The sequence below is a fragment of the Pseudophryne corroboree genome (assembly GCF_028390025.1).
Source record: "Pseudophryne corroboree isolate aPseCor3 chromosome 12 unlocalized genomic scaffold, aPseCor3.hap2 SUPER_12_unloc_2, whole genome shotgun sequence".
Taxonomy (NCBI): domain Eukaryota; kingdom Metazoa; phylum Chordata; class Amphibia; order Anura; family Myobatrachidae; genus Pseudophryne; species Pseudophryne corroboree.
This window is the reverse complement of record NW_026967486.1, coordinates 271,624-297,500: the sequence shown is the minus strand read 5'-3', so window position 1 is coordinate 297,500 and position 25,877 is coordinate 271,624. Positions and strand designations below refer to the sequence as shown.

At 44.1% G+C, this 25,877-nt stretch overlaps 1 protein-coding gene across 5 annotated transcripts in view; it reads right to left on the bottom strand.

The window, feature by feature from the left end:
- Positions 1 to 25,877, bottom strand: part of LOC134983018 (V-type proton ATPase catalytic subunit A-like) — a 419,995-nt gene that overhangs the window by 147,507 nt on the left and 246,611 nt on the right. For all 5 annotated transcript variants that reach the window (XM_063948716.1, XM_063948712.1, XM_063948713.1 and 2 more), the window contains one exon: positions 13,779 to 13,887. In XM_063948716.1, the coding sequence (XP_063804786.1) occupies positions 13,779 to 13,887 (109 nt within the window). The remainder of the gene's footprint in view (positions 1 to 13,778; positions 13,888 to 25,877) is intronic.

The window sequence follows — 25,877 nt, the reverse complement described above, 5'->3', positions numbered from 1 at the left end:
CAGCACAGTACAGCACAGTACGGCATGGTACAGCACAGTACAGTACAGCACAGTACGGCATGGTACAGCACAGTACGGCATGGCACAGCACAGTACAGTCCAGCACAGTACGGCATGGTACAGCACAGTACGGCATGGTACAGCACAGTACAGTCCAGCACGGCATGGTACAGCACAGTACAGTCCAGCACAGTACGGCATGGTACAGTCCAGCACAGTACGGCATGGTACAGCACAGTACAGTCCAGCACAGTACGGCATGGTACAGCACAGTACAGCATGGTACAGCACAGTACAGTCCAGCACAGTACGGCATGGTACAGCACAGTACAGTCCAGCACAGTACGGCATGGTACAGCACAGTACGGCATGGTACAGCACAGAACGACATGGCACAGCACAGTACAGTCCAGCACAGTACGGCATGGTACAGCACAGTACAGCATGGTACAGCACAGTACAGTCCAGCACAGTACGGCATGGTACAGCACAGTACAGTCCAGCACAGTACGGCATGGTACAGCACAGTACAGTACGGCATGGTACAGCACAGTACGGCATGGTACAGCACAGAACGACATGGCACAGCACAGTACAGTCCAGCACAGTACGGCATGGTACAGCACAGTACGGCATGGCACAGCACAGTACAGTCCAGCACAGTACGGCATGGTACAGCACAGTACGGCATGGCACAAAACAGTACGGCATGGCACAGTCCAGCATGGTACAGTCCAGCATGGTACAGCACAGTACAGCATGGTGCAGCACAGTCCAGTCCAGTACAGTACAGCATGGTACAGCACAGTACAGCATGGTGCAGCACAGTCCAGTACAGTACAGCATGGTACAGCACAGTACGGCATGGTACAGCACAGTACGGCATGGTACAGCAAAGTACGGCATGGCACAGTCCAGCATGGTAAAGTCCAGCATGGTACAGCACAGTACAGCATGGTGCAGCACAGTCCAGTACAGTACAGCATGGTACAGTCCAGCATGGTACAGCACAGTACAGCATGGTGCAGCACAGTCCAGTACAGTACAGCATGGTACGTGCTTTCCCTGACAGATAAGAGCTGATAGGGTATGCTGGGACTTGTAGTAACACAACACGTGGAGGTAGGAATGGCCATTGAAGTATTTACCATTGATTGTCTCATCAGTATTTTACATCAAACGCATGAAAGAAATGAGACCAATTCAAATGGTCAATGTAATAACCAGCGCTTGTGGCTGACAATCATCAAATATGAGGACACACGGAAGCAAATCCCGTCCCTAACCCCATAATTACACCAGAGCGTGACATAGAAACATCATTTACTTCATTTCATATTCTTTTCTACATTTCTCAAACCTAGGGGGCCGTGACCCTAACCTCCCCTTTTATTACATACTCCCTAACCCTTACTACCTCCCCTTTCATTACATACTCCCTAACCCTTACTACCCCCCTTCATTACATACCCCCTAACCCTTACTACCTCCCCTTTCATTACATACTCCCTAACCCTTACTACCTCCCCTTTCATTACATACCCCCAAACTCTTACTACCCCCCTTCATTACATACCCCCTAACCATTACTACCCCCCTTTTCATTACATACTCCCTAACCCTTACTACCTCCCCTTTCATTACATACCCCCTAACCCTTACTACCCCCCTTCATTACATACCCCCTAACCATTACTACCCCCCTTTTCATTACATACCCCCTAACCCTTACTACCTCCCCTTTCATTACATACCCCCTAACCCTTACTACCTCCCCTTTCATTACATACCCCCTAACCATTACTACCCCCTTCATTACATACCCCCTAACCCTTACTACCTCCCCTTTCATTACATACCCCCTAACCCTTACTACCCCCCTTCATTACATACCCCCTAACCATTACTACCCCCCTTTTCATTACATACTCCCTAACCCTTACTACCTCCTCATTACATACCCCCTAACCCTTACTACCCCCCTTCATTACATACCCCCTAACCCTTACTACCTCCCCTTTCATTACATACCCCCTAACCCTTACTACCTCCCCTTTCATTACATACTCCCTAACCCTTACTACCTCCCCTTTCATTACATACTCCCTAACCCTTACTACCTCCCCTTTCATTACATACCCCCTAACCCTTACTACCCCCCTTCATTACATACCCCCTAACCCTTACTACCTCCCCTTTCATTACATACCCCCTAACCCTTACTACCTCTCCTTTCATTACATACTCCCTAACCCTTACTACCTCCCCTTTCATTACATACTCCCTAACCCTTACTACCCCCCTTCATTACATACCCCCTAACCCTTACTACCTCCCCTTTCATTACATACTCCCTAACCCTTACTACCTCCCCTTTCATTACATACCCCCAAACTCTTACTACCCCCCTTCATTACATACCCCCTAACCATTACTACCCCCCTTTTCATTACATACTCCCTAACCCTTACTACCTCCCCTTTCATTACATACCCCCTAACCCTTACTACCCCCCTTCATTACATACCCCCTAACCATTACTACCCCCCTTTTCATTACATACCCCCTAACCCTTACTACCTCCCCTTTCATTACATACCCCCTAACCCTTACTACCCCCCTTCATTACATACCCCCTAACCATTACTACCCCCCTTTTCATTACATACTCCCTAACCCTTACTACCTCCCCTTTCATTACATACCCCCTAACCCTTACTACCCCCCTTCATTACATACCCCCTAACCCTTACTACCTCCCCTTTCATTACATACCCCCTAACCCTTACTACCTCCCCTTTCATTACATACTCCCTAACCCTTACTACCTCCCCTTTCATTACATACTCCCTAACCCTTACTACCTCCCCTTTCATTACATACCCCCTAACCCTTACTACCCCCCTTCATTACATACCCCCTAACCCTTACTACCTCCCCTTTCATTACATACCCCCTAACCCTTACTACCTCTCCTTTCATTACATACTCCCTAACCCTTACTACCTCCCCTTTCATTACATACTCCCTAACCCTTACTACCTCCCCTTTCATTACATACTCCCTAACCCTTACTACCTCCCCTTTCATTACATACTCCCTAACCCTTACTACCTCCCCTTTCATTACATATTCCCTAACCCTTACTACCTCCCCTTTCATTACATACTCCCTAACCCTTACTACCTCCCCTTTCATTACATACTCCCTAACCCTTACTACCTCCCCTTTCATTACATACTCCCTAACCCTTACTACCTCCCCTTTCATTACATACTCCCTAACCCTTACTACCCCCCTTCATTACATACCCCCTAACCATTACTACCCCCCTTTTCATTACATACTCCCTAACCCTTACTACCTCCCCTTTCATTACATACCCCCTAACCCTTACTACCCCCCTTCATTACATACCCCCTAACCCTTACTACCTCCCCTTTCATTACATACCCCCTAACCATTACTACCCCCCTTCATTACATACCCCCTAACCATTACTACCCCCCTTTTCATTACATACTCCCTAACCCTTACTACCTCCCCTTTCATTACATACCCCCTAACCCTTACTACCCCCCTTCATTACATACCCCCTAACCCTTACTACCTCCCCTTTCATTACATACTCCCTAACCCTTACTACCCCCCTTCATTACATACCCCCTAACCCTTACTACCCCCCTTCATTACATACCCCCTAACCCTTACTACCCCCCTTCATTACATACCCCCTAACCATTACTACCTCCCCTTTCATTACATACTCCCTAACCCTTACTACCTCCCCTTTCATTACATACCCCCTAACCCTTACTACCCCCCTTCATTACATACCCCCTAACCCTTACTACCTCCCCTTTCATTACATACCCCCTAACCTTTACTACCTCCCCTTCATTACATACCCCCTAACCCTTACTACCCCCTTCATTACATACCCCCTAACCCTTACTACCTCCCCTTTCATTACATACCCCCTAACCCTTACTACCCCCCTTCATTACATACCCCCTAACCCTTACTACCTCCCCTTTCATTACATACCCCCAAACTATTATTACCCCCTCTTCATTACATACCCCCTAACCCTTACTACCTCCCCTTTCATTACATACCCCCTAACCCTTACTACCCCCCCTTCATTACATACCCCCTAACCCTTACTACCCCCCCTTTCATTACATACCCCCTACCCCTTACTACCTCCCCTTTCATTACATACCCCCTAACCCCTTACTACCTCCCCTTTCATTACATACCCCCTAACCCTTGCTTCTCCCCTTTCATTACATACCCCGTAACCCTTACTACCTCCCCTTTCATTACATACCCCCTAACCCTTACTACCCCCCTTCATTACATACCCCCTAACCCTTACTACCTCCCCTTTCATTACATACCCCCTAACCATTACTACCCCCCTTCATTACATACCCCCTAACCATTACTACCCCCCTTTTCATTACATACTCCCTAACCCTTACTACCTCCCCTTTCATTACATACCCCCTAACCCTTACTACCCCCCTTCATTACATACCCCCTAACCCTTACTACCTCCCCTTTCATTACATACTCCCTAACCCTTACTACCCCCCTTCATTACATACCCCCTAACCCTTACTACCCCCCTTCATTACATACCCCCTAACCCTTACTACCTCCCCTTTCATTACATACCCCCTAACCATTACTACCCCCCTTCATTACATACCCCCTAACCATTACTACCTCCCCTTTCATTACATACTCCCTAACCCTTACTACCTCCCCTTTCATTACATACCCCCTAACCCTTACTACCCCCCTTCATTACATACCCCCTAACCCTTACTACCTCCCCTTTCATTACATACCCCCTAACCCTTACTACCTCCCCTTTCATTACATACCCCCTAACCCTTACTACCTCCCCTTCATTACATACCCCCTAACCCTTACTACCCCCTTCATTACATACCCCCTAACCCTTACTACCTCCCCTTTCATTACATACCCCCTAACCCTTACTACCCCCCTTCATTACATACCCCCTAACCCTTACTACCTCCCCTTTCATTACATACCCCCAAACTATTACTACCCCCTCTTCATTCCATACCCCCTAACCCTTACTACCTCCCCTTTCATTACATACCCCCTAACCCTTACTACCCCCCCTTCATTACATACCCCCTAACCCTTACTACCCCCCCTTTCATTACATACCCCCTACCCCTTACTACCTCCCCTTTCATTACATACCCCCTAACCCCTTACTACCCCCCCTTTCATTACATACCCCCTAACCCTTACTACCCCCTCTTCATTACATACCCCCTACCCCTTACTACCTCCCCTTTCATTACATACCCCCTAACCCTTACTACCTCCCCTTTCATTACATACCCCCTAACCCTTGCTTCCCCCCTTTCATTACATACCCCGTAACCCTTACTACCTCCCCTTTCATTACATACCCCCTAACCCTTACTACCCCCCCCTTCATTACATACCCCCTAACCCTTACTACCCCCCCTTTCATTACATACCCCCTACCCCTTACTACCTCCCCTTTCAATACATACCCACTAACCCCTTACTACCCCCCTTTCATTACATACCCCCTACCCCTTACTACCTCCCCTTTCAATACATACCCACTAACCCCTTACTACCCCCCTTTCATTACATACCCCCTACCCCTTACTACCTCCCCTTTCAATACATACCCACTAACCCCTTACTACCTCCCCTTTCAATACATACCCACTAACCCCTTACTACCCCCCTTTCATTACATACCCCCTAACCCTTACTACCCCCCTTCATTACATACCCCCTAACCCTTACTACCCCCCCTTTCATTACATACCCCCTACCCCTTACTACCTCCCCTTTCAATACATACCCACTAACCCCTTACTACCCCCCTTTCATTACATACCCCCTACCCCTTACTACCTCCCCTTTCAATACATACCCACTAACCCCTTACTACCCCCCTTTCATTACATACCCCCTACCCCTTACTACCTCCCCTTTCAATACATACCCACTAACCCCTTACTACCTCCCCTTTCAATACATACCCACTAACCCCTTACTACCTCCCCTTTCAATACATACCCACTAACCCCTTACTACCTCCCCTTTCAATACATACCCACTAACCCCTTACTACCTCCCCTTTCAATACATACCCACTAACCCCTTACTACCTCCCCTTTCAATACATACCCCCTAACCCCTTACTACCCCCCCCCCCCCCCTTCCATTACATGGCTCAATGTTTGCCTACAATACAGCTTGCTTCAGTCTTTATTATGGCTTAAATGAATCGCCACATTGAGAAGAAAAAAAAAATTGTAATTGGAATTTTGTGTTTAAAGCATTTTATCTCAATGAGAATGTGCGCCTAGAAAAGGAGATTTAGGGTAAGAACTTACCTTTGTTAAATCTCTTTCTGCGAGGTACACTGGATTCCACAGGGAATAACATCTGGGTGTAGAGTAGGATCTTGATCCAAGGCACCAACAGGCTAAAAGCTTTGACTGTTCCCAAGTTGCTCAGCGCCGCCTCCTCTATAACCCCGCCTCTGTGCACAGGAACTCAGTTTTTGTTAACCTGTCCAAAGCAGTAGCAGGTAAAAGAGACGACAACAGTTAGTAGCCACATACACCACATTCTCACGATAGGAAAAGGTATCAGTGGCTAATGCCATACCAATCAAAAGAAGCTAAGTGCGTCAGGGTGGGCGCCCTGTGGAGCCCAGTGTACCTCGCAGGAAGAGATTTAACAACAGTAAGTTCTTACCATAAATCTCCTTTTATGCAGCGGGGTACACTGTATTCCACAGGGAATAACATCGGGGATGTCCTAAAGCAGTTCCTTATGGGAGGGGACGCACTGTAGCGGGCACAAGAACCCGGCGTCCAAAGGAAGCATCCTGGGAGGCGGGAGTATCGAAGGCATAGAACCTTATGAACGTGTTCACTGAGGACCACGTTACCACCTTGCACAATTGTTCAAGGGTTGCACCACGGCGAGCCGCCCAAGAAGGTCCAACAGACCGAGTAGAATGGGCTTTGATGGTAGCAGGAGCTGGAAGGCCAGCTATACATAAGCATGTGCAATCACCATTCTAATCCATCTGGCCAGGGTCTGCTTGTGAGCAGGCCAGCCACGTTTGTGAAATCCAAACAGTACAAAGAGAGAATCAGACTTCCTAACGGAGGCGGTCCTCTTCACATAGATACGGAGAGCCCGTACCACATCCAAAGACCGCTCTTTGGAGGATAAATCCGGAGAGACAAAGGCCAGAACCACAATCTCCTGGTTAAGGTGGAAAGAAGACACCACCTTGGGTAAATAACCTGGGCGTGTCCGAAGAGCCGCCTGGTCACAGTGAAAAATCAGATAGGGGGACCTACAATCCAAGGCACCCAAATCCGATACCCATCTAGCAGAGGCAATAGCCAGCAGAAACAAGACCTTGAGGGAAAGCCACTTAAGGTCCATAGATTCAAGAGGTTCAAACGGAGACTGTTGCAAAGCCTCCAGAACCACCAACAAATCCTAAAGAGCAACAGGTGGGACATAGGGAGGTTGAATACGTAAAACACCCTGAGTGAATGTATAAACATCAGGCAGAGTCACAATTTTTCTCTGGAACCAAACCGACAAGGCAGAAATGTGAACCTTGAGGAAGGCCAGACGAAGGCCCAAGTCCAGGCCCTGTTGTAGGAAGGCCAAAAGTTAGGCCGTACTAAACTTGTAAACGTCATGATTGTTAGATGCGCACCAAGCAAAGTAAGAATTCCAGTCCCTATGGTAAATCCGAGCAGAAGCCGGCTTACGGGCCTTAAACATAGTTTGAATGACCGCCTCAGAAAATCCTTTGGCCCTCAGTACAGAAGCTTCAAGAGCCACATCGTCAAAGCCAGTCAGGCCAAATCCTGGTAAACACAATGGCCCTGAACGAGGAGGTCTGGTCATTGTGGAAGCAGAAGAGGACGCTCTAGCAAGAGACCCTGTAGGTCTGAGAACCAATGCCGTCTGGGCCACACTGGAGCTATTAGAAGAAGGATTCCTCCTTCTTGCTTGAACTTCCTCACTACTCTGGGTAGGAGTGACACCGGAGGGAACACGTACGGCAGCCGAAAGTTCCATGGAATTGCCAGTGCGTCCGCAAACGCCGTCCGAGGATCCCTTGTTCTTGCTCCGAAGACCGGAACCTTGTGATTGTGTCGAGACGCCATCAGGTCTACATCTGGTAGGCCCCACTTGTCCACTAGGAGTTGAAATACTTCTGGATGAAGGCTCCACTCTCCAGCGTGTACGTCCTGATGACTGAGGAAGTCCGATTCCCAGTTGAGGACCCCCGGAATGAACACTGCCGATATGGCTGGCAGATGGCGTTCCGCCCGTTGAAGAATCTTTGACACTTCCATCATTGCCATGTGGCTTCGAGTGCCACCTTGATGATTTATGTATGCCACCGTGGTGGCATTGCCTGGCTGTACTTGAACAGGCCTGTTCAGTACCAGATGCTGGGCCAGTTTCAGAACATTGAAGACTGCCCGTAATTCCACAATGTTTATTGGGAGGAGAGACTCCTCCCTGGTCCGCTGACCCTGAAGAGAGTGTTGCTCCAACACCGCGCCTCAGCCTCAATAGCTTCTGCGGCCCAAGTAGCCGCAATGGTGGGCCTATGCGCAGCCCCTGCAAGGGTATAGATAGCTTTTAAGCAGCCCTCCACACGCTTATCTGTCGGCTCCTTGAGAGAAGTGACGGTAGTGAAAGGCAGAGCAAATGACATCACCAGCCGAGCGATTTGCGAGTCCACCGGCAGTGGCGTTTCCCAACTTTTTTGTCAATTCTGCTGCAAGGGGATAGTGGGCTAGCATCTTCTTGTGCAAGGTGAATTTCTTACCTGGGTTCTCCCAGGATTCCTGACGTATGTCAACCAAGTGGTCAGAATGAGGTAAAACCAATTTAGTAACGTCTGACGTTTGAACCTGTCCGGTTTCTTAGATGTAGTAGCAGGCTAAAGATCATCATCAATATGAAGAATGAGCCTGATAGCTTCTAATAGATCAGGAACATCCACCTGTGAAACAGATTCCCCATCAGAAACGTCATGATCAGAGTCTGTGGGGTCAGTATACACGCCATCTTCATCGGAAGAGGTATCCGGAACATGCGTGGTTTGAGAGGAAGTAACAGCCCGCTTAGAGGACTTCTTAGGTTTAGTCAGGAATACGTTTATCCAAAGAGTTATTCAAGTGCTGTAACTGAGTGGACATAGCATCTATCCATGGCAGATCAACTGCAGGGACCATATAAGGCTGATAAGGCACAGGAGGTCCCACAGGGGGCACAAGTCTAGTTACCAGCATAGTCAGTAACTACAGGGACCATATAAGGCTGATAAGGCACAGGAGGTCCCACAGGGGGCACAAGTCTAGTTACCAGCATAGTCAGTAACTGCAGGGACCATATAAGGCTGATAAGGCACAGGAGGTCCCACAGGGGGCACAAGTCTAGTTACCAGCATAGTCAGTAACTGCAGGGACCATATAAGGCTGATAAGGCACAGGAGGTCCCACAGGGGGCACAAGTCTAGTTACCAGCATAGTCAGTAACTGCAGGGACCATATAAGGCTGATAAGGCACAGGAGGTCCCACAGGGGGCACAAGTCTAGTTACCAGCATAGTCAGTAACTGCAGGGACCATATAAGGCTGATAAGGCACAGGAGGTCCCACAGGGGGCACAAGTCTAGTTACCAGCGTAGTCAGTAACTGCAGGGACCATATAAGGCTGATAAGGCACAGGAGGTCCCACAGGGGGCACAAGTCTAGTTACCAGCGTAGTCAGTAACTGCAGGGACCATATAAGGCTGATAAGGCACAGGAGGTCCCACAGGGGGCACAAGTTTAGTTACCAGCGTAGTCAGTAACTGCAGGGACCATATAAGGCTGATAAGGCACAGGAGGTCCCACAGGGGGCACAAGTTTAGTTACCAGCGTAGTCAGTAACTGCAGGGACCATATAAGGCTGATAAGGCACAGGAGGTCCCACAGGGGGCACAAGTCTAGTTACCAGCATAGTCAGTAAATTAGAAAAGGCAGACCCTGATGTGCCCCCGTTGTTACAAACTGACTGGGAGGTACAGAACCCCCAAAATCTGAACCCTCCGCATCCATGTTATCCTCAAATGCATCTGTGACATCATAACTGCGCACGGCGGAATCAGCCCCAGACCCATCGCCCCCTGTAGCTGACATGATATGAAAGTGTAAACCACGGGCGACACAGTACAATGTCAGGAGATAGAATACCTAACAAATGTGTGACAGCACAAACAGAGGATTTCTGAGGTAAAATGTGACTGAAAAACACAGAGAAAAATACAAAATACGTATATCCTGTGAAATACCTATATTATCTAATTATCTAATAACCCTGACGCACGGAGCCCCCTCAGGGTACAGAATATAGGGATAGCAGTAACACACACACACACACACACACACACACACACACACACACACACACACACACACACACACACACACACACTTGTGTCCTGTAAACGCACAGCGCTGATGAGACAGGCGGCTTTACAGAGGAGGCATCACCCAGCAGTCCCAGGATCAGTGCAGCTCTGTGTAATGGCGCCCAAACGCTGACAGGGACTGAGGGAGAGAGAGATATGCAGCTCCAGGGCGGGAACATTTAGGACGGGATGTATTAAGATACATTGCCGCTTATCGCAGCGATGTTGATCGCATATGTACTAACATATGAGATCAATATCGCAATGTGGTGATGGAGGCCCCCCGCGATACCTGTGAGGTGGTGTGTGGGGGGTCTCCATCACCTCCCAGGGGTCTCCACACTCTCCCCACGCCTGGAAGCATTAGCTGGCTGCCCCCGGCGCCTCCTCCTCCCCCCTGCACCAGGAAGGACCTCCGGCTGCGTTGCTAGGGAGAGGAGGAGACTACCTTCTGATACCAGGGCAGCCTGGAGGAAGGTATGCTGGGGGGAGGGGGGGAGGCGTCTGCGGCAGGGGCAGCGGCCAGGGATAAGAAGCCCATTGGCTTCTATAGGGTATCGCCATCCAGAGATGACGATACCCTGGACGGCGAAAACGCAGCGTAGGGTCTTAGTACATTTGAAAATGCGGTAAAACGTCCGTTTTCGGGGGGTTTACCACATTTTTCCTTTAGTACATCCCGCCCTTACTCTAAATGGCACCTGGAGCTGGGGGAGGGGCTACAGGTCAGAGCCTTATCCCCTTGCTGGACTTCACCACCGGGTGCTGCGGGGCCTTAATAAAATGGATTATAGTCTGATCCAACCTGTGCCCTTGCCCTGGTGGTCCAGTGGGGTCCCTGTACGGCCACAGTGTCCACGTCAGCGTGCGCGGCCCGCCTCCTAATGGCCGCGCCGGATCGCGATTTCCAGCGGGTCCCGCCTGGGGGACCCTCTTACCTCCTCCCTGAGTACGGTCACGCGATCCTGGAGAACTTCGGTTAGTGTGTGTGCCCTGGGTGAAGAACCGGAGCCTCCGCTGTAAGTACCCGGCAACCAGGGATGCGGGAGTGTACAGCGCCGCTGGGGGAGGTGATGGAGCTGCAGCAGGAGATGTCTGACTGACGTATAACACTTACAGTGCCTCTGCTGCAGCCCTCGAAGTCTTCTATCTTCTTTAAAATAGCTCTTCTTAGGGCTGCTGGAGCAGCCCTGCCTGTTGTCAGCCTGCATTGCAGGCACCAACTTACATACTGAGCTCCTGTGCACGGAGGCGGGGTTATAGAGGAGGCGGCGCTGAGCATCTTGGGAACAGTCAAAGCTTTAGCCTGTTGGTGCCTCGGATCAAGATCCTACTCTACTCCCCGATGTTATTCCCTGTAGAATACCAGTGTACCCGGCAGCAGAAATTCAAAGTGCAGCTGGAGGTCAGAAGATGAGTCCCATTAGTAGGGAAGAAGAGTGTCCTAGGACGTTTTCTGCAGGATGAAAGAGTGTGCGCCACCTGGCAGAGGTAGACCCTTAACTACACACCTTCCCGATAATCTCACTTCTCCCATCAGCTCTTCCATAACTTGCTCTGCATACCCATGCATTTTGGTGAAGATCACAATGTACTTGTAAAATTGAGGCTTGAGGCGGGGTGTATCTAGGGGTCTGAGCGCCCCTGGCAAAGTAAAGGACTGGCGCTCCCCCATATTTTAAATAGGGAAGGCATGTGTGCCAAAAAACGGGGTGTGGCAACTCAATAGTACCCCAATTCAAATTACACCACACAGTAGTGTTCCTTACTCACATTACACATGCACAGTAATGTCTGTTATTAATGGTATGCTACACAGTAGTACCTCTTATACCCATTATACAACACAGTAGTGCCCATATATTTGGGAAGTAACGCACGCTCCTGGGAAAGTGGGCGTGGACTCACTATTTTATATTATGATATGAAACCATTAATATATAATCACACCCTCCCTACACATGATCACACAATTAGCAGCCTTACACAAAATGCCCACAGTAGTACTCCTTACACATAATGTCCCCAGTATAGTGCCAGATGCACATAATGTCCCCAGTATAGTGCCAGATGCACACAATGTCCCCAGTATAGTGCCAGATGCACACAATGTCCCCAGTATAGTGCCAGATGCACATAATGGGGGTAATTCCAAGTTGATCGCAGCAGGAAATTTTTTAGCAGTTGGGCAAAACCATGTGCACTGCAGGGGGGGCAGATATAACATTTGCAGAGAGAGTTAGATTTGGGTGGGTTATTTTGTTTCTGTGCAGGGTAAATACTGACTGCTTTATTATTATCTAACTCTCTCTGCACATGTTATATCTGCCTCCCCTGCAGTGCACATGGTTTTGCCCAACTGCTAAAAATATTCCTGCTGCGATCAACTTGGAATTACCCCCAATGTTTCCAGCATAGTGTCAGATATACATAATGATCCCCGTATAGTGCCAGATACACAGAATGTCTCCAGTATAGTGCCAGATACACAGAATGTCTCCAGTATAGTGCCAGATACACATAATGTCTCCAGTATAGTGCCAGATACACATAATGTCTCCAGTATAGTGCCAGATACACATAATGTCTCCAGTATAGTGCCAGATACACATAATGTCTCCAGTGTAGTGCCAGATACACATAATGTCCCACAGTGTAGTGCCAATTACATATATAATGACCCCAGTAGTGTAGTGCCAGATACACATAATGCCTCCCAGTATAGTGCCAGATACACATATTCCTCCATAGTGCCACATACACATATGCCCCTATGTGCCAGATACACATATACCCCCATATTGATTTAACTTTTAGATACAGCAGCTATCCCCCCACCCCTGTGTAGTTCCTCACCAGCAGGAATGCCCAGTAATGATCAAAGCATGCAGCAGCGGCAGCCACTATTATTGGTGCCAGGGTCCAGCACTGCACTGCAATCAATAAACTTTACATAAACTATGCCTCTCAGCAGCCATTGCACCCAGCAACAAGGGCTGCTGGGAGGTGTAGTTTATGTAGAGTTTCTTGATTGCAGTGTTGTGCCGGACCCCAATAATAGTGGATCTACCTAATGGCCGTGGGTGCCACCGCTGGATGGCGCCCCTCCTCGGCTGGCGCTCCTGGCGAGTGCCATCCTGGCCAGTAGGTAGATACGCCCCTGGCTTGAGGCACCACCAATGTGTGCTTATTAAATGCAATAATTGACTATACTAACATGCACACATACTCACCGGTATAGATTGATGCTTCTCTTGCTGCCACTGGCATATTCGATGTATTAGCCACCAGAGTTGTCCTTTTCATGATTGACTCAGTTTTTCCATCAACCTCCATTGTAAGCTGGTGACATAATTCACATCATCAATGCAAATAAAACTATGACCAATACACATAATCAGCGCATATAAAATAGTAATCATTACATATAAAACTATCACAATACACATCATCAGCGCATATAAAATAGTAATCATTACATAAAAAACTATCACCAATACACATCATCAGCGCATATAAAATAGTAATCATTACATATAAAACTATCACCAATACACATCATCAGCGCATATAACATAGTAATCATTACATATAAAACTATCACCAATACACATCATCAGCGCATATAAAATAGTAATCATTACATATAAAACTATCACCAATACACATCATCAGCGCATATAAAATAGTAATCATTACATATAAAACTATCACCAATACACATCATCAGCGCATATAAAATAGTAATCATTACATATAAAACTATCACCAATACACATCATCAGCGCATATAAAATAGTAATCATTACATATAAAACTATCACCAATACACATCATCAGCGCATATAAAATAGTAATCATTACATATAAAACTATCACCAATACACATCATCAGCGCATATAAAACTATCACCAATACACATCATCAGCGCATATAAAATAGTAATCATTACATAAAAAACTATCACCAATACACATCATCAGCGCATATAAAATAGTAATCATTACATATAAAACTATCACCAATACACATCATCAGCGCATATAAAATAGTAATCATTACATATAAAACTATCACCAACACACATCATCAGCGCATATAAAATAGTAATCATTACATATAAAACTATCACCAATACACATCATCAGCGCATATAAAATAGTAATCATTACATATAAAACTATCACCAATACACATCATCAGCGCATATAACATAGTAATCATTACATATAAAACTATCACCAATACCCATCATCAGCGCATATAAAATAGTAATCATTACATATAAAACTATCACCAATACACATCATCAGCGCATATAAAATAGTAATCATTACATATAAAACTATCACCAATACACATCATCAGCGCATATAAAATAGTAATCATTACATATAAAACTATCACCAATACACATCATCAGCGCATATAAAATAGTAATCATTACATATAAAACTATCACCAATACACATCATCAGCGCATATAAAATAGTAATCATTACATATAAAACTATCACCAATACACATCATCAGCGCATATAAAATAGTAATCATTACATATAAAACTATCACCAATACACATCATCAGCGCATATAACATAGTAATCATTACATATAAAACTATCACCAATACACATCATCAGCGCATATAAAATAGTAATCATTACATATAAAACTATCACCAATACACATCATCAGCGCATATAAAATAGTAATCATTACATATAAAACTATCACCAATACACATCATCAGCGCATATAAAATAGTAATCATTAAATATAAAACTATCACCAATACACATCATCAGCGCATATAAAATAGTAATCATTACATACAAAACTATCACCAATACACATCATCAGCGCATATAAAATAGTAATCATTACATATAAAACTATCACCAATACACATCATCAGCGCATATAACATAGTAATCATTACATATAAAACTATCACCAATACACATCATCAGCGCATATAAAATAGTAATCATTACATATAAAACTATCACCAATACACATCATCAGCGCGTATAACATAGTAATCATTACATATAAAACTATCACCAATACACATCATCAGCGCGTATAAAATAGTAATCATTACATATAAAACTATCACCAATACACATCATTAGCGCATATAAAATAGTAATCATTACATATAAAACTATCACCAATACACATCATCAGCGCATATAACATAGTAATCATTACATATAAAACTATCACCAATACACATCATCAGCGCATATAACATAGTAATCATTACATATAAAACTATCACCAATACACATCATCAGCGCATATAAAATAGTAATCATTACATATAAAACTATCACCAATACACATCATCAGCGCATATAACATAGTAATCATTACATATAAAACTATCACCAATACACATCATCAGCGCATATAAAATAGTAATAATTACATATAAAACTATCACCAATACACATCATCAGCGCATATAAAATAGTAATCATTACATATAAAACTATCACCAATACACATCATCAGCGCATATAACATAGTAATCATTACATATAAAACTATCACCAATACACATCATCAGCGCATATAAAATAGTAATCATTACATATAAAACTATCACCAATACACATCATCAGCGCATATAAAATAGTAATCATTACATATAAAACTATCACCAATACACATCATCAGCGCAAATAAAATAGTAACCATTACATACAAAACTATCACCAATACACATCATCAGCGCATATAAAATAGTAATCATTACATATAAAACTATCACCAATACACATCATCAGCGCATATAAAATAGTAATCATTACATATAAAACTATCACCAATACACATCATCAGCGCATATAACATAGTAATCATTACATATAAAACTATCACCAATACACATCATCAGCGCATATAAAATAGTAATCATTACATATAAAACTATCACCAATACACATCATCAGCGCATATAAAATAGTAATCATTACATATAAAACTATCACCAATACACATCATCAGCGCATATAAAATAGTAATCATTACATATAAAACTATCACCAATACACATCATCAGCGCATATAAAATAGTAATCATTACATATAAAACTATCACCAATACACATCATCAGCGCATATAAAATAGTAATCATTACATATAAAACTATCACCAATACACATCATCAGCGCATATAAAATAGTAATCATTACATATAAAACTATCACCAATACACATCATCAGCGCATATAAAATAGTAATCATTACATATAAAACTATCACCAATACACATCATCAGCGCATATAAAATAGTAATCATTACATATAAAACTATCACCAATACACATCATCAGCGCATATAAAATAGTAATCATTACATATAAAACTACATACTGTATATAATCACTGTGTATACATTTCATCTATTCATTAAAGCCAACCACAACACAAAATATACTCGGCGCCTGATCCTTCTTTCGTTAGCAGACGTAAATCTGGGACTGGGCTGCAACTTCCTAATAAGGGCTTATTGCAGAAACCCCTTTAGCAAGCAAAATCACAAAAAATTAAAACCGAGGTTTTAATAGGAAGCGCTGTCCAGTCACATCAAATTAAACATATATATATTTATTATTTAAAAAAGAAGCATATATGGCCATATATTAAACATAAATAACCAAAAAATATGATATAATCAATAATATAATAATCAGTATTAAAATAGCATAAAAAGTCTGATTTGTTACTCAATTAGTAAGGGCATGCAATCTTGTTATAGTCATCCATTAGTATTTATCATGTTAGTCCATTTGGTAATTGGATCCAATCTTATTCCTTTGTTAGTTTTGCAAAAAATCACTGGTAAATTTAACTCCTACCTCCCGTATATAGCAATTTTCGGGGGCTGTTGCAAATTAGAGACCAATGTTCAAATTATTGCAAAATGGATCCAATAGGACTTACAAGCCGGGGGAGCGCTCCCTCTCTCTCTTTCCAGCAGTGTGGGTACGCAAGTAGTACACTTGTTTCCAGCGTGAGATACGGCTTCTAAGAGCGGCAGTCCACAGCTCACAGCTCACACAAAGATTGCAGCCCGATCACGTGACGCGTTTCTCCGCCTATCCACTTCCGGGTACTCGGCGGCTTCCTCAGACGTGTATGTTCACTGATCCGTTTGATACCCCTTTTAACCTCCTCCAATTATCAAAATCAACAGGCAGCATTAGCCCACCTGGGAGCACACTTAGCTCACATTCATCATTAGTATAATGACCAGTGTATGCTTCCTCCATAAACGCAAGTATAAAACCACATCCCGGTCACATGTCGCTTGCGTTCCACATAGTAATTTTTGCGTTCCAGCTATTGATTTTCATGCAAAACAGTATTATAACATACAATAAAATTAAATTAAATTAAAATCCAGAAAAAAGTCTGCCAACGTATCCCACCATCATTCTATAGCCATTTTTAAACATTTTAAAAAAACCATATAATAGACTAAAAATATCATATAAAGGGGAGTGGATACTTAGATATTATTCAATTCTATTGTATCATTAAGTCCCCCTGGTACTAAAGTTTTCAAGCTAAAAATCCAGAAGGCCTCTCGTCTACACAGACGGTTATATCTATCTCCCCCTCTTACTGTTGCTTTTATCTGTTCAATGGCTATGATTTTTATATTTCTAATAGAGCCCTTCTGACAATCAGAAAAATGTCTATACAGAGAGTTCGTTCTGGAGTTCATTAGAATATTTCTTTTATGCTCCATGAACCTGATATGTAGTTGTCTGATCGTGCGGCCTATATATTGAAGACCGCATCCACAGACCAGCAAATAGATCACAAAGTCAGACCTGCAGTTAATAAAATCTTTAATTAAAAATGTCTCATCAGATACATTAGAAGAAAAAGATGTAGTCTTTCTACTTGTACAGTTGCATGTAAAACAACCTGTTTTCCCACACCTATGAAAAACAGATGGTTTACTGGAGAGCCACATCTCCGATAATACATTCACTTCTGATGTTTTATTTTTTATTCTGAAATGACTCGGAGCTAATTTTTGTTTTAAATTTGTAGATTTTCTGAATATGATATTATCATTTAATATACCAGTACTGTTTAGAAGTTCATCTAATTCCAAGATGTGAAAGTTCTTCTTTGCAATCCGCTTAATGGCAAAAGCTTTGGAGTTATATTGTGTAACAAAATTCACACTCCTATTAATATTCTTTTTATCATTTTTATCAGACTGACTCCTTGATATTTGGTTATCTAAGAGAGACCCCCTATCCATTCTGGTGACCTCAGCTAGTGTCGTGTCTAACAATTTTCTAGGATACCCTTGTTCAAGAAATGCATCATACATGCATGCTGCCTGTTTCTGGAACATCTCGGGGCAAGAACAGTTCCGTTTGACCCTCAAGAACTGACTTTTAGGGATATTCGTTTTCCATTTACTATAATGACCACTTTTAAAATTAAGATATCTATTTTGATCTACATTTTTGATATAGGTACTTGTAGTGAGCTTGTTATCCACTATTGCAAGGGCTATATCTAAGAATGTTATTTCAGACTGATGTGCTGTGCTTGTGAAAGTTAACCCGAAAGTATTATGATTTAATGAAGCTACAAATTTATTAATAGAACTTAAATCCCCGTCCCAAATCATAAATAAATCATCTATATACCGTCCATAGAGGACCAGGTTCGACCCGAGCTCCGCCCATACGTGTTCCTCCTCAAAGCGCCCCATGAAGAGGTTGGCGAAGCTCGGGGCGAACCTGGTCCCCATGGCGGTACCCCGTGTTTGTAAATAATAATTATTATTGAACAAAAAATAATTGTGACTCAATATATAATCAATTGAAGATAAAATGAACTTATTTAGAACATCAGTGTTCGTATCATCATGTGATAAATAATATTCTACAGCCTGAAGGCCTAGTGTATAGTCAATATTAGAATATAACGATTCCACATCGCATGTAATGAGCCAATAGGTCGGTTTCCATTCTACCTGCTCAATAAGTTTCAAAAAACACGTTGTATCCTTTATATATGATCTTAATGATTTTACATATTTCTGTAAATAACTGTCAACAAAATAAGACAGATTATTCGTCATTGATCCCACTCCTGATATTATAGGTCTTCCGGGAGGGGAGACTAAACTTTTATGGATTTTAGGGAGATAGTAAAACGTAGGAACTACCGGGTATTGAGCAAGTAGAAATTGGTAAACCTCCTTCTGAATAGCTCCCTCGTCCATTGCCCCATCTAGCAGACTCTTGAGATCACTCAGAAACTTCTCTGTAGGGTTGCCTTTCAGTTTCCTATAATATACCTGATTATCCAATTGACGATTTGCCTCACTCACATAATCTGATGTGTTCAGGAGAACTACCCCCCCTCCCTTATCTGCCTGTTTTATGGTCAACTCTGGGTCTGAACAGAGAATTTTAACAGCCAGTCTTTCTTCCTTTGTGAGATTGTCCCTGAAAAATCTACAGTTTTCCTCTTTGTTACATAGACCTCTAAAGTGGTCCATAGTTGCCTTAAAAAAACTTTCAATATAGGGTCCTCTATACTGTAGAGGATAAAAGTTAGATCTATTTTTAAACTTCATATTCTCAATAGGTACCATGGTTTTCCTGATATCATAGACTTTACTGTTCACAGACACCTCAGTATCGAGAGTTTCTAAGATATCAATAGCTATATTATCCTGGGTATCGAGAAGGATAGGTATTCCCTCTTCTCCTTTGCTTTTTAGCTTCTTCAGAGCAAAATACCTCTGTCTACTTAATGTCCTCACATAACGATTTAAATCAACAAAAAGAGTAAAAAGATTAGGTTTAGTCGTGGGTGCAAAATTAAGGCCCTTCTCCAGAAGCCTCAATTCATTTTCGTCCAATACTTTTGATGACAAATTAAACACCCCCTTACCCCTTAATTTGGTCTTAGACTTTTTGTTGGTTGTGGCCTTTCCTCTAGTTCCCCTCCTTCTGGATCCCTTGATCTTTTTTGCGACCACCTTTGGTCCTGTTCTCTTAATAATGGTCTGTTCTGATATCTGTGACGTTCCCCAAAAAAATCCTCCTTTCTCTTATTGGTGGAATCCACATTAGTTTTCGCTGAGGATGAATCCACCGTATCAAACACTTCATATCTATTTCTTAGACTCAGGGGGGGGCCTAAATCGGCTCCTCTTCTCTTATTGAATTGTTTGTGAGTCCTTCTGTCCCCACTGTCGCCTACCCCTCTATAACTATTTCTTCTATTTGAAGAGGGTGGACCCTGTCTAAAATTAGTGAATCTATCTCTGGAGACATACCTCTGGGTATTTCCTTGTGTATAATTTCTAGACCTATTATAGGAGTGTACCTCACCTTTTTCATAATCCATCCTATCCCTCCTTAGTTTGCCATTTTTCCGAATAATAATAGAATGTTCAAAATCCTCTATTTTCTTATTAACCCTTTGATCCCTTTCATTAAAGGCTGGGTCCTCCGAGAACCCTTTTAACAGTTCCTGTGTTTTCTCTATATATAGGCCGCACGATCAGACAACTACATATCAGGTTCATGGAGCATAAAAGAAATATTCTAATGAACTCCAGAACGAACTCTCTGTATAGACATTTTTCTGATTGTCAGAAGGGCTCTATTAGAAATATAAAAATCATAGCCATTGAACAGATAAAAGCAACAGCAAGAGGGGGAGATAGATATAACCGTCTGTGTAGACGAGAGGCCTTCTGGATTTTTAGCTTGAAAACTTTAGTACCAGGGGGACTTAATGATACAATAGAATTGAATAATATCTAAGTATCCACTCCCCTTTATATGATATTTTTAGTCTATTATATGGTTTTTTTAAAATGTTTAAAAATGGCTATAGAATGATGGTGGGATACGTTGGCAGACTTTTTTCTGGATTTTAATTTAATTTAATTTTATTGTATGTTATAATACTGTTTTGCATGAAAATCAATAGCTGGAACGCAAAAATTACTATGTGAAACGCAAGCGACATGTGACCGGGATGTGGTTTTATACTTGCGTTAATGGAGGAAGCATACACTGGTCATTATACTAATGATGAATGTGAGCTAAGTGTGCTCCCAGGTGGGCTAATGCTGCCTGTTGATTTTGATAATTGGAGGAGGTTAAAAGGGGTATCAAACGGATCAGTGAACATACACGTCTGAGGAAGCCGCCGAGTACCCGGAAGTGGATAGGCGGAGAAACGCGTCACGTGATCGGGCTGCAATCTTTGTGTGAGCTGTGAGCTGTGGACTGCCGCTCTTAGAAGCCGTATCTCACGCTGGAAACAAGTGTACTACTTGCGTACCCACACTGCTGGAAAGAGAGAGAGGGAGCGCTCCCCCGGCTTGTAAGTCCTATTGGATCCATTTTGCAATAATTTGAACATTGGTCTCTAATTTGCAACAGCCCCCGAAAATTGCTATATACGGGAGGTAGGAGTTAAATTTACCAGTGATTTTTTGCAAAACTAACAATGGAATAAGATTGGATCCAATTACCAAATGGACTAACATGATAAATACTAATGGATGACTATAACAAGATTGCATGCCCTTACTAATTGATTAACAAATCAGACTTTTTATGCTATTTTAATACTGATTATTATATTATTGATTATATCATATTTTTTGGTTATTTATGTGTAATATATGGCCATATATGCTTCTTTTTTAAATAATAAATATATATATGTTTAATTTGATGTGACTGGACAGCGCTTCCTATTAAAACCTCGGTTTTAATTTTTTGTGATTCATTAAAGCCGCCACCAGCACTTGTGAAGCTTTCCGCATTATGGACCCTATTCAGCATCTGTGATGCGTTCGCTTTTCCCTAGATTCTGTGGCTGCGCTTGCGAGGGCCGGGGAGATGCGATCTCATCTCAGTGATGCAAATGCCTGATTGACAAACAGAGACATTCTCGGGGCAGTCGGGGAAGACAGGGATGGGTCTCTGACATTTTTTCGGGGAGGGGGGGTGTGTGAACTGTGATACTGTGATCGCATCGCTGCCCGCCATTAGCATGCTGTGCGGCCTTGCACTGTGCTGGGCGCCCTCCCAGCATGCGAGTGATAGCATTTGCAGTTTTGCTAAATTACCGCACCTGAAGCTGAATATGGCCCTATATATAGTAAATCCACTTGTATTCAATAACCATTTACAATATACACATCAGCAATTAGGGTTACATTTGACAAGGATTTTTAAGTTTAGTTTTAGTCTTAGTCACTTATTTAATTGTAGTTGGTATAAGGTCACATTTTAGACCTTTTCTTTTGGTTCGTTTTAGTCAGTGATCTCAGTTTTCATTTTAGTCTAGTTTTAGTCATAACTTGAAAACAGTTTAATGTTGCTCTTATAGATTTTGCTGAAGAACATTTCTCTAAAATTCCCTTGAAGTCTGCATACCTTTTATCTATGTATACTGTACTACTCCCATATATCATTAGTAATCTAGGCTCAGTAGGCTGAGAATGTGTCAAATACTGGGTCTGAGTTACTGTACTACTCCCATATATCATTAGTAATCTAGGCTCAGTGGGCTGAGAATGTGTCACATACTGGGTCTGACTTACTGTAGTGCTCCCATATATCATAAGTAATCTAGGCTCAGTAGGCTGAGAATGTGTCACATACTGGGTCTGACTTACTGTAGTGCTCCCATATATCATTAGTAATCTAGGCTTAGCAGGCTGAGAATGTGTCACATACCGGATCTGATTTACTGTGCTGCAATCTAGGCTCAGTAGGCAGAGAATGTGTCACATACTGGGTCTGATTTACTGTAGTGCTCCCATATATCATTAGTAATCTAAGTTTAGTACCTTGAGAATGTGTCACATACTAAATCTGACTTATGGTAGTGCTCCCACATATCATTAGTAATCTAGGCTTAGTAGGTTGAGAATGTGTCACATACTGGGTCTGACTTACTGTAGTGCTCCCATATATCATTAGTAATCTAGGCTTAGTAGGCTGAGAATGTGTCACATACTGGGTCTGACTTACGGTAGTTCTCCCATATATCATAAGTAATCTAGGCTAAGTAGGCAGAGAATGTGTCACATACTGGGTCTGACTTACTGTAGTACTCCCATATATCATTAGTAATCTAGGTTTAGTATCTTGAGAATATGTCACATACTAGATCTGAGTTATGGTAGTGCTCCCATATATAATTAGTAATCTAGGCTTAGTAGGTTGAGAATGTGTCACATACTGGGTCTGACTTACTGTAGTGCTCCCATATATCATTAGTAATCTAGGCTAAATAGGCTGAGAATGTGTCACATATTGAGTCTGATTTATGGTAGTGCTCCCATATATCATTAGTAATCTAGGTTTAGTAGGCTGAGAATGTGTCACATACTGGGTCTGACTTACTGTAGTGCTCCCATATATTATTAGTAACCTATGCTCAGTAGGCTGAGAATGTGTCACATACTGGATCTGACTTACTGTAGTGCTCACATATATCATAAGTAATCTAGGCCCAGTAGGCTGAGAATATGTCACATACTGGATCTGACTTACTGTAGTGCTCCCATATATCATAAATAATCTTGGCTCAGTAGGATGAGAATGTGTCACATACTGGGTCTGACTTCCTGTAGTGCTCCCATATATCATTAGTAATCTAGGTTTAGTAGCTTGAGAATGTATCACATACTAGATCTGGTTTATGGTAGTGCTCCCATATATCATTAGTAATCTAGGCTCAGTAGGCTAAGAATGTGTCACATACTGGATCTGACTTGCTGTACACTCCCATATATCATAAGTAATCTAGGTTCAGAAGGCTGAGAATGTGTCACATACTGGATCTGACTTACTGTAGTTCTCCCATATTTCATTCGTAATCTAGGTTTAGTAGGCTAAAAATGTGTCACATACTGGGTCTTGTGACTCCTCCCTCTCCTTTGCACCCCACATCCAATCTCTGGCGCAATCCTGATGGGTCTAGCTACGCAGCATTGCTCTCATCAGGTCATTTCTCTCCCAGAGTGCAACTAAACTTATCATCCACTCACTGGTCATCTCACGACTTGACTACTGCAATGTTCTCCTCACTGGCCTCACTCGCTCCCATCTCGCACTCCTCCAATCTGTCCTCAACTCAACAGCTAGGCTCATCTTCCTCTCCCGCCGCTCCACATCTGCCACTCCCTGTCCACAATACCTGCACTGGCTCCCATTCCCCTACATAATCCTCTTCACACTCCTCACCCTCACATACAAGGTCATCTCTAATTCCACTGCTCCCTACATCTCCAACCTCCTCTCCCTTCATACTCCCTCCCGCCCCCTACGGTTGGCTGATGACAGTCGCCTCTCCTCTGCCCTGGTCACTGCTTCCCATGCTCGAGTTCAAGACTATGCCCGTGCTGCACCCCTTCAGTGGAACGCGCTCCCCCGCTCCATTAGACTCTTCCCAACCATGCACTGAAAACCCACCTATTTATCAAAGCGTACCCTCCCGATGCATAACCTAGTCCTGAGGCCGCTCCTCAATCCCCCTGCCCTTAGACCACTCCTCCATCCCCCTGCCCTGAGGCCGTGCTTCCAGCCCCCTGCCCTGAGGCCGCTCCCCCATCCCCCTGCCCTGAGGCCGCTCCTCCACCCCCCTGCCCTGAGACCACTCCTCCACCCCCCTGCCCTGAGGCCGCGCTTCCAGCCACCTGCCCTGAGGCCGCTCCTCCATCCTCCTGCCCTGAGGCCGCTCCTCCATCCCCCTGCCCTGAGGCCGCTCCTCCATCCCCCTGCCCTGAGGCCGCTCCTCCATCCCCCTGCCCTGAGGCCGCTCCTCCAACCCCCTGCCCTGAGGCCGCTCCTCCACCCCCTGCCCTGAGGCCGCTCCTCCACCCCCCTGCCCTGAGGCCGCACCTCCACCCCCCTGCCCTGAGGCCGCTCCTCCACCCCCCTGCCCTGAGGCCGCTCCTCCACCCCCGCGCCCTGAGGCCGCTCCTCCACCCCCGCGCCCTGAGGCCGCTCCTCCACCCCCGTGCCCTGAGGCCGTTCATCCATCGCCCTGCCCTGAGGCGCTCCTCCACCCCCCTGCCCTGAGGACGCTCCTCCACCCCCCTGCCCTGAGGCTGCTCCTCCATCCCCCTGCCCTGAGGCCACTCCTCCACCCCCCTGCCCTGAGGCCGCTCCTCCATCCCCCTGCCCTGAGGCCGCTCCTCCACCCCCCTGCTCTGAGGACGCTCCTCCACCCCCCTGCCCTGAGGACGTTCCTCCACCCCCTGCCCTGAGGCCACTCCTTCACCCCCCTGCC